Source organism: Dromaius novaehollandiae, chromosome 1, assembly GCF_036370855.1.
Source record: "Dromaius novaehollandiae isolate bDroNov1 chromosome 1, bDroNov1.hap1, whole genome shotgun sequence".
Taxonomy (NCBI): Eukaryota; Metazoa; Chordata; class Aves; order Casuariiformes; family Dromaiidae; genus Dromaius; species Dromaius novaehollandiae.
Window position 1 is genome coordinate 173,238,597 of NC_088098.1, and position 16,526 is coordinate 173,255,122.

The 16,526-nt window shown below is 41.4% G+C and overlaps 1 protein-coding gene across 4 annotated transcripts in view; it reads right to left on the reverse strand.

Annotated features, from left to right (window-relative positions):
- The window catches only part of SLAIN1 (SLAIN motif family member 1), a 47,914-nt gene extending 41,703 nt beyond the window's left edge, over positions 1-6,211 (reverse strand). For 2 of the 4 annotated variants that reach the window (XM_064504727.1, XM_026120879.2), the window contains exons 1-2: positions 5,605-6,174; positions 2,238-2,377 (exon numbers count right to left, since the gene is read on the reverse strand). In XM_064504727.1, the coding sequence (XP_064360797.1) occupies positions 2,238-2,377; positions 5,605-6,110 (646 nt within the window). In that variant the 5' untranslated portion in view covers positions 6,111-6,174. Of the gene's footprint in view, positions 1-2,237; positions 2,378-5,604 lie in introns of all 4 variants that reach the window. The other 2 variants (XM_064504728.1, XM_026120877.2) reach the window with 2 other exon arrangements.
- Positions 6,212-16,526: the final 10,315 nt, after the last annotated feature.

Here is a 16,526-nt window from a genome sequence, read left to right on the forward strand (position 1 = left end):
TGCACCAGAAAAGAACACTATTCTTAGTGAGTCACTTGTAAAATCACAATAAAGTTGTGTGTGCTTACTGATAGACTGTATTGCAAAATAAAAACAGGAAGGTCAGATTACAGAAATGTTGTTTTTGTTTAAAACATAATTATTAGGTTCTTCCAGTTGCCTCATCTTGTTTCAAAACTGGAAAAGAAATAAATATTATGAAACCCACTTCTACAATGCTTGAGTATGAAAAATGACATGACGTTTGCTTATTATTTGCAGAGGTAAAGCTGACAAGAATAATATCTTTTGCAATACTAGAATTCATTAATCCAATTATTAATGAAAACAATTTTAACACAGAATTGCTTCGGTAGAAACAGGAGTCCATTCCCTCCTTAAACATACAGTTCCATAATGGGGTTTTATATATGGCATACAAAGCCCAGGAAATTCATGAAGCCATCACCGTGACTAGAACATATGGATCAAAGTGACTCATTGTCAAGGTAACTTGCTGTGACTTCTTTAGAATAGACTGAACAGATAACCAGAGAGAGGCAGCAAATCAAACAATAAATTTGCCTTTCTCATGTCTTTATTTCCCATTAATTTAAATCTTATAAGTCTTTTTTTTAACTTTAGAAGGGGAAAATATATCATGCATTCCTCTGGCTCGTCTTTACATTCACATTATGGACTTGATTCAGTTGCCCACAGCTAGATGCCTTAGCCCATCTGAGATGCCCTTGGGACCAAGGCCAAGAAATCTTTACAGGAACAGCAGATATGGCGCAGGACCCATTGGAGATCTGTTTCCTTCCTGATGGGAAAACAGAGGTCAGCCAGGGTAACCCAGGGCATCTCAAATGGCACTGGATGCCTATGTGGGGGAATTCAAATGGAGCCTCTACACTGGGATTCAGCTCCAGATTCAGACACCCTACATCACAGACATGTACATTCAGGCGACCAGCTGTGAGGTAGGAGTCAGTGAGCCCTATGAAGCTATCGATTTCATCTTAAGGCTAACACCTCCATCACCTCATCGGAATAGCTCCCCAGATTCCCCTGGCTAAAAATTCCCATTGATTTCAAAGGAAGCATTGATACCAGCTCACACTGCAGACACCTAAATTCAAGTGTGTGAATCCGGAGGCAAATCCCACCCTAAAGCTGGCTGGGATGATTACTACTATATGAACATCAGTTTGACCCACCTAATTTTAGGCAAATGAGCTCAGATGCATGCCAGGACAATAATTGTTGCAGGATTCTTTTATACTCAATGCAAAGAGACAGATACCTTCAGAGACCAATTCAGTTAAATGTTGATTTTGAATGAGACTAATCCACAACTCTCACATCCTCCAAAACATATAGCTACATGTTTAATCTATCTTAATGAAGGCTGTAGCTAAAGTATAAAACCACATACCCACATTGCCATTAGCTTTACTTCTTTCTCCTACCCTCCTCCTATATTATTCATTTGCATTTTTTTCATTGCCACTTATAAATCTTAAGATAATATTCCTACCTTAATCACGTTATTCAACAACACTCATTACAATCTTAATAGGCCCCTGGATAGTTAAAAAAAAATAAAAGATAAAATAAAAATGATTCAGAACAAAATTCAGCACTCCCAGACATAATTCTGTATAGGTTCACTGGCAGCCATCAAATTCATGCCAATACTTCAGGCTACTGAGACCCCAAAAAAGCAGCCCTAGCAATCAAGTTATAGTTCCTCTTTGTCTATCCTATACTTAGCGCTAAGTCTTGATACTACAGTGAGATGTGGTCAAATATAGCTTACAAATTTACAGCTGTGAAGATATTTACTGTAATGAAATTTACTGTGATGATATTGGCTTTACAGAAAAACAAAAGTACTGTTTTTCAAATCTCGGTGCTGGACCAATTCTAAAGCTAGCATCAAAGTTCTCTCCCAAAGAAGTCCCTAATTTCTATTTTAATCAATGTTTAACACAGCTAAGGAGTTTAAAACTGAGGAGTTACTCAGGGGAGGAAAAGAATAATGACAAAGGAGAATACTTTAAAATTATATGATCAGAAAAAAATATCTGAAACAACTGTTGCTTTCAGGGAGCAGAGGAAGACTTGCATACATGATAGAACTGCATGCCTGCCATTTGTGAAATCTGCTGAATTGTCAAAGTCACTGAGTACCAGTGATATGTTAGGCAAAAAATGCCAACTTCATAGTAGAGAAATTCAAAGAATAAGATTACCTTGTTCCAATCTAAAGCACAGAGAGCGTTTTGCAGCCTCTATCTCAGGACTTGGATGATCCAGAACACGTCTGCACCACTGCAGAGGACTCAATGATTTCTCTTGAGGGGTGAGAGTCTTGGTAGGCAAGACATATAACCTTAACCAAAATACACACAAATATCAGCAAGATATGCAATACTTAAAAGTTTATGTTTTACTGGAGGTTAAATAATTTCAGCATTTTATTTTACATTTAAATCAGAATTTTACTGTGATCTATTTCATATGATTACCTTTAATAATTTAATCAATGTGTCAGAATGCGGATTGTAATTTTCATACCCATTATCTTCTCCTAAATGAACTAAATGTTATATAAGTCAGACTTTGAAGATTAGAAAACATTTGCTGAGAAATGAAAATCCAATTTTGATATTTGATTCCAGCAGAAAAAAAATACACAAGAAAAACTAGTATATATATCTGTAATTCTCAGAATACAGTAGGCAACTAATCAGATGATCAAACATATTTAGGAAACCAGGTACCGAAGCCGCTTTCATGAGTAAATTCTTGAAGCTGGTATCTGCGTTGCTACTGTTGTCCTTGTAGATTAATGTACACATGCAGACATCAGTTCACCTGGGAGAGCACAAATCTTCCAGGGAGTGAACTATTAATAGCTACTGAGGACAGCTCTCAGCTCCTTGGCTGGACAACATGCCTTATTGCTTCTGATCAATGTGACTACTGACAAACTCTTACACAGATTGTCAGACTCCAGCAAAATACCCACATTCTGCAAAGGAATTTGGCATGCAAATAGGGAGCACAAAAGGCAAGACAAAAAAGGAATCAACTCTTCAGGTGGCCACTTCTAATGTCTGCTTAGTCTCTTTTTTGTGAAGTAAATCGACACACTCTATCCAGCTCACAATGAGTAAATATCCTCATTGCAACTGGTATTTCTATTGGCAATCCCAGCAGAGTTCAACTACTGAATTTCTCCAAGAGGAGGACTCATTTCCCCTTACTTCATACAGTGCTTGGCTACAGGTTTAAAAACATGATACTGAGAAAAATGGAAAAAAAAAAAAAAGAAAAGAAAAGAAAAAAGAAAACCTTTGAGGTCTCCTGTTAGCTTGCAGAAGTGTTTTGAAAGCTAAACACCTGACTGATGAATTCTCAATGATCAGGCATTTGTATAAAAAGCTGACAAGCAAAAAGAAATTTTGGCTTGTCTGCAATAAAGTCAATTCCTGTTTTTGTAACTGCAGTTAAAAATAATAAAGAGGTACTTAAGACCCCAAATACTAAATTAACAACTAGGAACATACTGGCCTTTAGATTTCCAGATATCAGGTTGCCTTAATGACTTAAATTATAAAAACCCCAAAGCAGCTGAAATTATACAGCTGACCACTAATGGACAATGATGGAGATTCATCCTTTAAAAAAAAAAAAAAAAAAAAAAAAAAAAAAAAGTACAACAGCTAACACAACTCACTCTGAGCTGAATAAGTTAACAAACTCCTATTACCAGATTTTGCCTGTAGACACACACGTGTGACATGAGCAGGAACTACAGGTAAGCAACATGAACATAAGTTTTGGCCCCAAAAATGCACTTGGGATTGCTTCCAGGGTGCAAATGGAATAGGAACTGATCAGGATCATCACTGTATTAAGACGCGTAAAATAACACCGACTTTGTGCTGCCCTGAAACATAAGCAGGAAGAACACTGGGTTTAACAAGACTGGGTTAAAGAAATTTGGAAAAAACGCTAATGCGAAGGAAAGTTTAATCACTTCTACTCACTTGCCATAAGTAATGGGTTAGGACTGAAGGAAAAATTGATTCAACTCAGAATCAACATTCTCAGAATAGCCCATACACACAGAATGAAACAATATTCACAAAAATTTATATAAAATTCGATGATGATGATTCTCAGAAGCAATTTTCAAAAACTAATGCACTGTATTACTTTTGTACTATGAAGTATACATAATCAATGTTCAAGAAATCCTGTTGATATTTGGATTTTTAAATCCCTCCTTTGCTATCAAAATAAGGATGTTTAACTGTATTTTATTCTAAGCTGATATAAACTCCAGCTTGTTCTAAAAACTGTAACAGGTTAAGGAACTATATTGAGGCTTTGACAGACACTTAAAATGGTTATTTAAATATGGATAATATCCATTTTACTACTGACACTTTAATACGATTGAGCATCAATTATGTTTAACGTGGTTATGTAGACAATGACTCCCACAATATTTCTGCAGTGTTTAAATAGTCCGTAAGACGTTTGTACCAGTTGCTGAGGCAAGTTATGCAACACCAAACAATCGTTCAGATCTTTAGTCTATAATTTCTCATCTTTGTTTCTAAAAGGGCACAATTATTCTTCTAGACCAATTTTATTTACTGCTTTTTTTAAAAAAAACCTCCGTTTACTAGCACAGAGCCATGCGTTTTGGAACTACGTAAGCACCTAAGACACACAAACAACCCCGCAGATCAATGTCTAAAAGACAAAAGCCCTCCCAAATCCCGGAAGACCTGAGCCCAAATGGGCAGAGATTTTAGGATGGGGAGGAAGCACTGTTCAGATAAAGGATTACTGGAACGGTCCCACTATTTTTAATTCCTTATGTAAGCAGGAGGCTGAAATGAGGCTGACATCAAACTTAAGAGAGACCTTTTTTTTTTTTTTTTTTTCCCCCAAAGGGAAAAACAATAGCAAATCCCTGCCCTTCCCGACGGGAAGCCTGTGCGCTGGTCGCAGCCGCGCTCGCCGCCCGCCCCCTGGCCCTGCCCGGTGCCAGTGCCTCCCTCACGCCGCTGCCGGGCGGCCCTGGGCAAAACCGGCCGGAGCAGCCGGCTGCTCCCGTGCTGCCTCGTCGCCTCTGCTGCCGAGCAGGCTGTGGCCGTGCAAGCCGCCCTCCGGCCACGCCGGCAGGAGCCCCAGGGCGGGCACCCCGGGGGAGCAGGGGCGGGCGATAAAGCCCTGACCTGAACCGGGCCACAAAACCCGGTCCCCGTACGCGGGGCCCCTATTCACCCGTAGGGTTGCTCACACCAAGCAGATGACACGTTAAAGGGAAAAAAAATAAAATAAAAGCAGATTTAAGTTTAAGCAGAACGAGATCAAGTAGATTTGGAGGATAACGCTTATAAGAGCCTGGAGAGCACCAGCTGGGTGAACATTAGAGGGGAGGCGGGGGGCACCTGCAGCCGGCTGGGGGCCGGAGCATGGCTGTGCTGCCCCGCGGGGGCGGCCACCACCGGCGCCGCCCCAGGGGGGGGCTGGGGCGAGGGGCACCGCGGAGGAGCCGCCGCCGCCGGGCAGGGCAGCGCCGCGAGCCGCATGTACCATGTATCCTCGTCCTGGCCGCAGCAGCCGTCCTCCAGCTCCAGCACCGCCACCTCGTCCAGCACCGTTGCCGCCGGGCCGCCGCCCGCCTCCTGCCCCCCGCCGCAAGGCGCCGCCAGGCCGGGCGAGGGCTTGAAGTAGGCGAGGGGCTCCGGCGGGCCCAGCGCGGCGGAGCACAGCAGGGTGGGCACAGCGCTGGGCACGCACGGCGCTGCCCCGCCACCCCCGCCGGCCACCGCCGAGGGGGGGCCGGCAGGGCCCAGCCCGCCGGAGGCCGGCGGCGGGGCCAGCAGCAGGTGCGGGCTGGGCGGGCCCGCGGCGGCCGCAGTGGCCGTGGCGGCGGCGGCGCGGCTCCGGAGCTGCTCGTTCTGCTTCTCCAGCTTCCGCACCAGCTCCTGCAGCTTCTTCACCTCCAGCTCGGCGCTGACGACCGAGCCCGCCGCGGGGCCGGCGCCGCTCCCCTTCACCTCCGCCATCATCGCCGGCTTCAGCAAGGCAGCCTCCATCCTCCCTCTCCGCCGCCGCGGCCGGCACCTGCGCCGCCGCTGGGCAGCGCCCGCCGCCGCGGGCGGCCGTTGGCGCGGGGACGAGCGGCCGTTGGCGCGGGCGGCCGTTGGCGCGGGCGGCTCGCGCCGCTCGCCCGTCCGCTCCCTGCGCTGCGCCGCCGCCCCCCGCCCCGCCGCGGCGCCGCAGCAGCCGCCTCCTCTGCTCTTGCGCCTCCTGTCAGCGGCGGCGCGGGAGCCGGTGGGATCCCCTCCCACTCGGCAGCCGGCGCCACACACGCAGAGAGGGAACAAAGAGCCGCCCGGCTCCCCTGCCGGCAGCCGGCGGCGGGCAGCAGCGGCGCCCCTTGGGGACGGGCGGAGGGCGGCAGCCCGGCAGCCCCCTCAGCGCCACGGCCGGGGGGCGAGGGCCGCGCCGCCCCCTCCGCGGCGACCCGTGGAGCTGCCGCCCCGCAGCCCTGGGCCTGGCCGGGGCGGTTGGCGGGGGGGCGGCAGGGCCATGCCAGCCCCGGGCTTTACGCAGAGGTCCCCGCCCGGCCGTAGGTGCGGCGCCCAGACCCCGCTGCGGACTCCGAGCTGGATCCGTCCCAGGCTGTCATTCCTCCTGTGAGCCATATAATTAGAGCCTGGTGGTGTCAGGGTTGTAATTATGCAGATTTGGCTGTGATAGGAATGAGAATCACAAATCGAGGCTTTGTTGTGTTTGAAAGAAACGAATTCAGCCCAAAGCACGCATTTATGACTTTGAAACGTGCTGATTCTAGGACTTTTGATTCACAACAAGGAAAGTGCATGTATTTTTAGAGATACGTTGCTGATGAAGCATGAAGACTGAATCAAGTGTAGTAGAAAACCACATAAACAAATCGTTCATGTATAGGAGAGCCCCTGAGATTAAAAATGGCCCTATGTTGAAATGCGGTCCTTTAACACGGTCCAGATACATATATTGGTTTGTAGCGCTGAGTCTTTGCTTGAGAGGGATGAACAACATTCAGACATGGAAATATTTTCGTATTATCCTTCATTGTCCGAGATTTAAAGAAACTATTTTATGCTTTTCTCCCTCCTGCCTAGCAGGTGACCAGGCAGCTCGGTCTGTCAGGCATGTGCGTGGTGGGGAAAGCAGGAGCTGTGAACATCACCTCCAGACATCTGCCATAGTGCCCTTGCCACGGGCCAGAGCAATCTGGTGCGAGAACAGCCAAACCACACAGGGGTGCGCTGGGTCTGAATTATTCACACAGGATAATGTAATTGCAATTAACTTCATAATCCTGAGCACTTCTTTGAGCTCATTGCTGTGAACATGAGTATCCCAAATGGTTAGCGCTGGTAAGCATAGTCAGCTCTTCCCTGGAGGCAATAAGATCAATAGCGATTCAGTGTTATGCCCTAGGCAACTTGGCCATTATAGCACCCAGGATTACCCATTTTCTGGCTCGTTTCCCCTAGCTAGAATTACAGAGGACACCTTTCTAAATTAGTGTCCTGGAGTTTCCTAAAGCTGTAGTATAAAATACACAACAAAATCACAGCAAGCAGTTAAATTGCTAGACGAGTCACTATGGATAGTTATCAAGACACATAGGGTAGCTACCCAGTTACTGAACAGAGACTTTGGACAGAGTAGTAACAACAGCAATCACCACTGCCTATTCACAACGTCTATTCTCTGTCTCAGATTTCATATGTGAGGAGGGACAGGCCCTAATTCTCTGTTCAGGGCATAAGTAAGCTTTGAAATCGTCCAGCCTGTCACAATTTTCTCTCTTTTGTTTACGCTCTGTGAAAACAGACTCTCTTTCTTCTGCACATGCACAAGACAACAAGACTATTATTTGTTAGTCTTCTAAGTACTCCTACAGTGCAAACAATAACAAGTAGTACTACAAGAATGGTTGGAAAGGAAGATACAACAGGGCATGAAGATTTTTGACTTCCAGATAAGGTAACTTTTATCACTGAGGAGAATAAAAATAGCCCCCGGTGTATTAGATTGCAGCCAGATATCACTTAATCCAAAACATTTGTTTGGTCTCCTCTGTCCATTAGGAAGAAAGAAGTGAAAAAAATGTTAACAGTGTAGAAAATGCCTGGCCCCAATTCTGTCGCACATCATCAGAGTGAGTAATATAATCCAGTTTTTGTTACTACAGATAATCTTCATTCCCATGAGAAAAAGAGGAATGAGTTTAGCCCCAGGCAAAAGGCCTGTCTCTTAGGCTGTTATCACTCATAGTGGTACTAGCCTTAATTCTTAGAAGTATGTGTATGCTAGTCCAGTAAAATTTTAAAATGATAAAAAGATAATTAGCAGCATGTGTAATATAGAGTTTATTGGACATTAGTGATAGACATACGATGAAAAAAAAATTGTAATTTGTGATAATGATCCAGTGGTGGATAATGCAATGAGGCAGAGAAAATACTGAAAGAGGTTCCAGATTGGAGAAATTACTTTTTCTCTTTGAACCAGGCAAGCAAAGTTATTTAGAGGACCAACAAAACTGACATCTGATTGTTTAACCTTTCAGCTACATGGCATTCTTTCTAATATTTCCAAGGGTTTTAGCACAGTTTTATCCCTATCAACCTTCAATATTCAACATTAAGTGTGGACTGGCAACAATATTTTCATTATATGTCAGCTAGATTATCACTAAAGAGTATTGACAGACAAATGTCCTGAAAATACTAGCAATCCAAGCTCCTCTGACTGCCTGAACAGGAACACTGCAGTGTGGTCGGGACATTTTAAAGGCAAAAAAATCTAACACAGACACCAGTTTGGACATACATTTGGAGATACGCTACAGGTGTCATAGTACATGACCTTAAGAGTCACCATTAAAATACTTACCTCCAATTATGAGTAGAAGTAGTTTGTACGTGAATTTTCAACTACCTTTTACCATTTACACTGCTTACGTAAATGTTATATGCAGACGTTTGTTCAGACCTAGTTCCAGAAGGGACAAAGCTTAGGACTGAGCATGGTACCTTAGCATGGGGATAAAAACTTTTTCAGGCAGTTTGTACAAACTGATCAAGTTCACTACATCTAGTCCCCACAAAAATGGTCCAGAAGTTTGGCTCTCCCTGGGGTGGGGCTGCTTTGAGCCTAATCTTCACCCAGCGGTGTAGACAGAAAACAGCTTAAACTTGTGCATGCTTCAACTAGCATGCTCACAATCTGTGTGAGAGACCCCATCTTTTTTTGCCAGGCGTTTCCTGAAGGGTTGGTTCCAGTGAATGGAAAAAATCAGTTTCACTATAGCTGCTCTGTGTTAAATGCACAGGTAGTTTCACTAACATGTAATCTTCACTCAGAGGAGCTGGCAGATACAGTGTGTGTACATGAACATGCTATTTCATCGTCTTTGTGCTGGCCTCCAACAAAGATGGTTTTGACATCCTAGTCATTAAAATGTTTTGACCTAAATAAAAATGATTTTTCTCCAGTGTCAACATTACTAGTAACTTGCTTAACCAGCTCCATTCAGAATCCTTACACTTGCTGATGTGTTTGGTCAGCCCAGAACCTTAACAGCTCTTTACAAACCACAATGAAGACTGTATAAAGACTGTATTCCTTTTTTAAGTTATTGATAAAATGTGTTTTACACCGACCCATAACATCCAAACATGCCTATGAAACACATTATTCCTGGACCTGAGAAACAGTTGTAGCAGAGAAGATGCTGTTCTAGGCTGCTTATGTGACATGCTATAGTATAAATTTCTGAATCAGTATAGTTACTAATAGACACCCAGTGCAGAGAACAAAGAAGCAGGAAGTCTATAAATCCCATCTGCTCTTCTCTGATAATAAGCATGTTGCTTTATTCTGTAATAGCTGCAGGCTGAACCTGCCTTTCAGGCAAGCCAGCATAGAATGAACTGCATTTAATCCGGTCTGGGCTATACAAAGCGTGTGTTACAATGAAGTCAGAATATGGACGGTAAAGTCCAAGTCTGGTGAGATTATTAAAGCGCAGTTGCATTCTGGAAAGTGACTATGAAAGTAGTTTTATAAAATTAGAGCAGCTGCCATGTGGAGTCAGAGCAGAAGTCCATCTAACCCAGTATCATATCTTCAAGAAAGGCTAATAGGAGCTGCTTAGGGAAAAATATATCAGAAACAAGAAAAATATTGAGGGCTTCTCTCCAGTTTTCAGTGCTGGGTGGATGGGACATCTGGACCATTTATTTTTAATTGCAACCAATGTGTAATAACATTACAGTTGTCAAGCCCCATTTTTAAACCATTTATACATTAAAACCTTACAACACCCTGTGGCAATTAATGCTGCAATTTAATTATGTATTGTATGAAAAACTACTTCCTATTATCCTCTTTAAACCTGCTGCCTAGTAATTTAATTGGGTGTCTCCGTTCTGGTATTCTGAGAAAGACAGAATGATTAATCATTCTCTGTTCAGCTTTTCTTTGTCATTCATGATTTTATAAACGTATTTTCCCTCAGTTACTTCTCTTCCAAGCTGACAAACCCTAATCTATATAATCTTGCACCCACAAAAGTCAGTCTGTACCTCCCATTTTTTCCTGTCTTCCTCCATAACGAAAACAAGGGTTTTTTTCAACTCATTGTTTTCTTTCTTTTATTGCTCCGAGTTTTCTTATATGATGATAGCTTAGGGAAAGAACATAACAAAGACTTACTGAAAATCCAAATATACTCAACTAAATAGTTCACCTTAACTGAAAGCATATTGGCTCTTTCGGAAATACTACTATATTTATGAGCATGCCTTGCTTTCAGAAAGCTCTATGGTCTATGCTCCAATATATTTTAAATACCCATATGTCTGTATATTCTGTTATTTATTATAATTTGTACAAATTGGCTTCATTGAAAAGTCAGATTTACTGATCTGCAGTTCCCCAGAGCAGCTTTCATATTTTTTTTAAAGTCTGATGTCACAGCTGATGCTTCCAATTTGCTTGGCACCAAGTCTGCTTTGAGTGATAGCTGCCTGTAAGAAGTTCAACACTGTCACACTTAAGTTGCTTTAGAATTTTTTCAGGAATACTTTCTGGTCTGAGAAATTTGTTATTGTTAGCTTTATAAATTTGTTCTAAAATATCTGAGTGGTTAAATTTTTCCTTGAGTTACAACATAGATTCTTCATTCCCAAAGCCTCTTGCAAAAGTTTTGCCTTCTTAGTTCTTTTTTTTTTTTTTTAATTTTCTGGTAACTGGCTTTCTCATTTTTATAAAATTCCTTCTTTTTTTTACTATTATGACTATGACTTTCTGGCCTTTTCCTTCCTAAATTAATATTAAACTGGAGTATATTTTGGAATATATTGTAATAATTATTAGAATGGATTTTCTAAGGGATTAAATCCAGAATTGCATCATTTTCTGTGAGTCCCACTTGTTTCAGAAAATCAGCATTTATAGTGTCTAAAAATTGTGTCCATATGTTAAGCATAGGGTCTGCTAGTCTGTAGATTATCTAGCTGAAACTATCCATGACAGTTCTAGTTTAATGGAGTGTTACTTTATTTTGACTCATCAATTCCCTATCAAATCTCTCTGGCTTCCAAATGCATTGATTCCTTACCTTCTTTGTCCCTTCCCTTCCTTAAATTCTAGACAGAAAGCATGAACCTGAGTCTTATAAATCAGGATAGGTTGTTTTGTTTTTGTGAGTTTTCACCGATTACAAAGACTAATTATGCTTTTAAAGACGAACATTTGCTTGGTCTTCAGCACACGTGTATATTGGAGGATGTAATTTGGTTCACAGAACCCTATCACTGATGAATAAGAATTCACACCATCTCAGTATGTGCCTTTGGGGGTAGAAGGTTGAGGAAGCGATGTGCGGTTCAATGTTATTAATGAATGAGCAGATAATGTTATAGCAAAAAGTTTTGAAACAGCAGATAGGCTGTTTGAGTATAAAATGCTGAAGACTATAATGACAAATGTACCAAAACAGCTTACCTCCAGGAGGCTAAAAATCCATAACACACATTTTGTCAAGAATTCTGATTTCAGCTTGATTTGTCTTTAGAGTAGCTGTTGACACACAAAAAAATTCATGATGATGTAAATATACTGGCAGGTTCAACTAATTCTGGTCATTGCTTGTTTTCCTTTTCTTCATCTTCTGTCTTCTTTAATTCTCTCTATCTACATTCAGTTAGAGAAGCTGATTTAAGAAATTCAGCAGCTTTGCAATAAAGTGGAAAAAAATATCATCTATGTTAGTAACTCTATCATATGGATAACAGTAAGTGATTTTTTTTAATTTGGAAATTTTTAGTAAGTTTAGGCCAACAAACTGAATACTTCCTGATGCTGTAGTGGTTGGTTTTGAAATTACTACGTTAAAAAAATAAACAGCAATATGCTTAGCATTGGTCATGTGACACGTAGGAAAAATTAAATATCACAAAGCCCCCTCAGTCCAATAGAAAATACGTTTTTTGAAACGGAAAATCTGAGTGGCACTGATAGCATGGCTGAATCAATGTCAAAAGAGCATGGAATGTTTACAGTTGTTTGAAACTTTTTTGTGTTAAAATGTGTATGTGTTAAATTCTTAGATGGGGGAATGATTTAAAACAGTCAGTACCTGAACCTTCATGCAATTTCAATTTGATTAAGCACAAATCTTTGCTGAATATCCAGAAATGCTTGTGCAATTTATTTTTTGTGATTTCTTTATTTCCTGTCAGAAGGGATGAGAAAAAAGCCTAGCATGCAAAAAAACTGTCCTTGCACTATCAATAACCCACTGAATCACAAAAGAGACTTAGGCCAGGATCTAATAAATGGCAAAGAGACCTAAAATGGAATTTAGGTGGAACTAAAGAACCTAAATCCACACTTGTTATCCAGAGCCTTAATTTGTAGAGTACTTAAATCATTAGAGCAACATAATAACATTTACCATGGTGTTACATCTCCTGGATCTGGGTAGTGATGGATCACTTTCTGGCTCTGGATCGTTTCCATCCATTCTGCAGGTGTACAGTCAGTGTCAGACAGACCTCCAAGGCTGAAGGAGAGCTGCTCTATAATCAGTCCTTTACAAGACAGTTTGGAAATAAAAGAAATACTTGCACTGCAAAGGCATTTCTTAAGAGCATCCACTGGTTTGATGATGGGCATATGAATTAGAGCATTATGGGAAGAACGTATTCCTCTTAGGTAGATGTTACCCTTGTGTTTGATCCAATTTCTTTGTGAAAGGCAGTCTCTCCTATCTCCACTCTTTTGTTTCACCTTACATTCCTACTGAGGAAATCCTGTTCTGAATGAGAAGATATCTAACTTTTTAAACAGTCCTGATGATCTCTGAGGTAAAAAAACAGAAAATGCCATCCTCAAAGCATGTGCTCTTCTCTGGCTGAGTATCTGTCATGTCTCACACTACAGCTGAATAGGCAGAAAAATACCACTCCTGCCGTTTTCTTCCTCCCACTTTCCACAAATGTCATTCATGTCAAAACTGGTATGCTTCTTCCCATGGAAAATTTTGTCTTGAGAGAATTAATATTTTATGAGAAAAAGCTGTTTCATTGGTAAACTGATAAAAGCAGTGTTTAAATGCAGTACCAACTGTATAATTTTGTGGATTTCCCAAATTTTAGAATTTTTAATATTTGGCTTTTTGAGATTATAATGCTACAAGTATGGTTAGCTGGTTTTCCATTCTTAATTCCAAGATTTGAACTACATACAGGGATAACATAACTAAGTTCAATAGCTGGAAGCTCCCTAGAGGAATCAGAAGATATGAAGATAAAACAAAGTTTTCTAGAGTATTCCTCTTGCAGTCAAGTTTTATTGATTTCAATGGCACCGTATTTATGGCAACACCACAGTACTACTGCTTTTTAAATTGCTATCCCCAGTTTTAAAATCACTGATTCTACTTGTCCTTAATTAGTTTCTTCGTATAATGCTCTAATCTTTCTCTTCATCTTTTCTCCTTTTTCTGCGCCTTTTGGATATTTTGATATGTGAACACTAATCCTGGATTCTTTTGTTTCCCACTAGGAACCATACTGGCTTGAATGCCAGATTTTTTTTCTGTTTTCCAGAAACAACTCTCTCTTTCCTTTTTTCTTTCCAAGGAGGTTGTTTTTAAATGTTGGCTGCCCACTGTTTTGACCACACTAGCTGTCTGAGCTCCCTAAACAGATGTCTGATGACTGCACAGCAATGCCAAGACACAGACAAGGGCTTCTGGCAAAATTATATTCAGATACTGACTCTAACAGAACAAAAACAACCAGTTTTAAGTCTTGGCACATCTGTGAGAGTGTGGCTGTCAGTTAGAAACTGACACATTTATCAAAACTCCATGAAAAAGCGTAAATTTGCAAGTAGCTTGCTTGGAAAGGGAGATAGATATCTGAGTTTTTCTTGTGCCACAAACATAGGTGCAGCAGTACCGCCCAGAGGCTACTGCTATTCTGGGCACTGCACAAATGCAAAGTCAGTCTCTGTCCAAGAGCTCACAGACTAGGAAAGCAAGTAAGATACTAGGGCTTAAAAGAGATTAGCATATTCTTTACAAAAGTGAATGGAGGCATTTCTAGGACACTCAAATGAAATCCCAAACTTCCATTTTCAAGGAGTGCCCTCACCATCCTGCTCCAGCCGAACCTGAGTGCAAGCAATGCCTCTAATCTTGCTAGAAAGGAGCACAGAATTAACAGGCATAAATAGAGAATCATTAATATTACTTTTAATTATGAATTAGACCACTCTAATGAGATGGAGGAATTCCAGGATCTGGTCTTTGCTTCTGGGACTGCTTCTATATTTTCTATTCAACCATCTTTCCTGAGAGGTAGATCTAGGCACATAGGTAGCAACTGCACAGGCAGTACAGCCGTTTTGTCGTTCACGGACCATAAGCATCCAGGCTCTACAGGTCAGGGAACATGGCAAAAACACTAATGGAAACATCTATTTCATTCCACACACCAGAGTCTGTGTCATTGTGTTACACCACTTCATTAAAACTTAGGTACCTTGAGAGGGGAAACCGAACTTGGCCCTCCCAGTTTCTGAGACAGTGATCTATTCAAAGAGAGAAGCAACACCATCTCCATGATTTTAAGAAACTGCAGTCATCGCTGTATTTTTGTGGGGGTCTGATCTTAGCAGTACGTGCCAAGCATGCTTTGAGAATACCTACAGATTCTTCTCCCTAAAACATATGGAATGTTTCTAAGTCCCAATTTTACTTATGCAGGAGATAAGAACTGAGTCGTTCAGAGCAGGCCAACAGCAAAATAGAACAGCAGGCTTCTAGAAACTTTGAAATCAAAGAAGGAAATATCTCATGAGGTTAAGACCTCAAGGATTATGCATCCATTAAGCAGCCCAACAGAGCTATTTTGGTTAACAATTTCAGACTTTATGGAATAAAGCATGTCTCTGTTATGCTGCTGTAAAGAAAAATGAGGTGTTTTGGTGCAGCAGAAGGGAGAAAGGAAGGCTACATTTCTCCCTTTTAGTCTGAAACTGATGGGACTGGAAGCTAAAACCACCTCCTGGTGTAACAGAACAGTTGCAGTGAGCAAGAAAGTATGATTGGAAAGCAAAAACAAACAGGGAAGTGGATATTTTTTCCCCTAAGTAATACAGCTATGTTAATAATATCAAGGAGGGCAACATGGGGAGCACAGGTCTGACCTATATACATTCTGAGTAAATAAAGTGAAGACTCAATACTATCCCAACACAATGTGCATCTCCATACCAAGGAGCAAGGAGTAGAGCTGACCTATTGAATAAAAGCTAGGAGTCTTTGATGTTGACTGGGTTTTTATAAGCCTAGGTAATGAAGTTCCAGAAAGTAAGACAGAGCATGTCTTGTCAAACTCAAGAGACTTTTGCTACAAGAAGAAAATGATGAGAGAACAAACAATGTTGCAGACATTCATCAGCTTACTTCAAGTGCTGTGAGAACCTACATAGCATACAACAGAATATATTAATTCAGCAAAACAGTTCTTGTGACCTTCTTACTGCAAATATCAGTAGTTTTGAAGCCATCTTCATCTTTTAAATGCATCAATATGCATTGTATGCATTATTTTACCACTTTCCTCTTACTGCTTGATTCTCCCCCCTTCATAGCTATGCCCCTGCTTTGTAAAATAAAGAAGTATCCATTGCATATTGAGAAAATGAGTCTGATGAATCACAAAATCCACATAATTTAGCACATCATCTCTCAATACAGCTTTTCGGTCTAATTTAATGCATTATTGAGGATAACACATTCATTAAAACAGCTGCCAGCAAACTGTTCCTTTGGATTGTTTCATGGAAGCACTAGTCAAATAGAAATAAAACACCACATGCTAATAATATGCAAAAAGGACAAAAAACAATTGAGTTTTGATACATCGGTA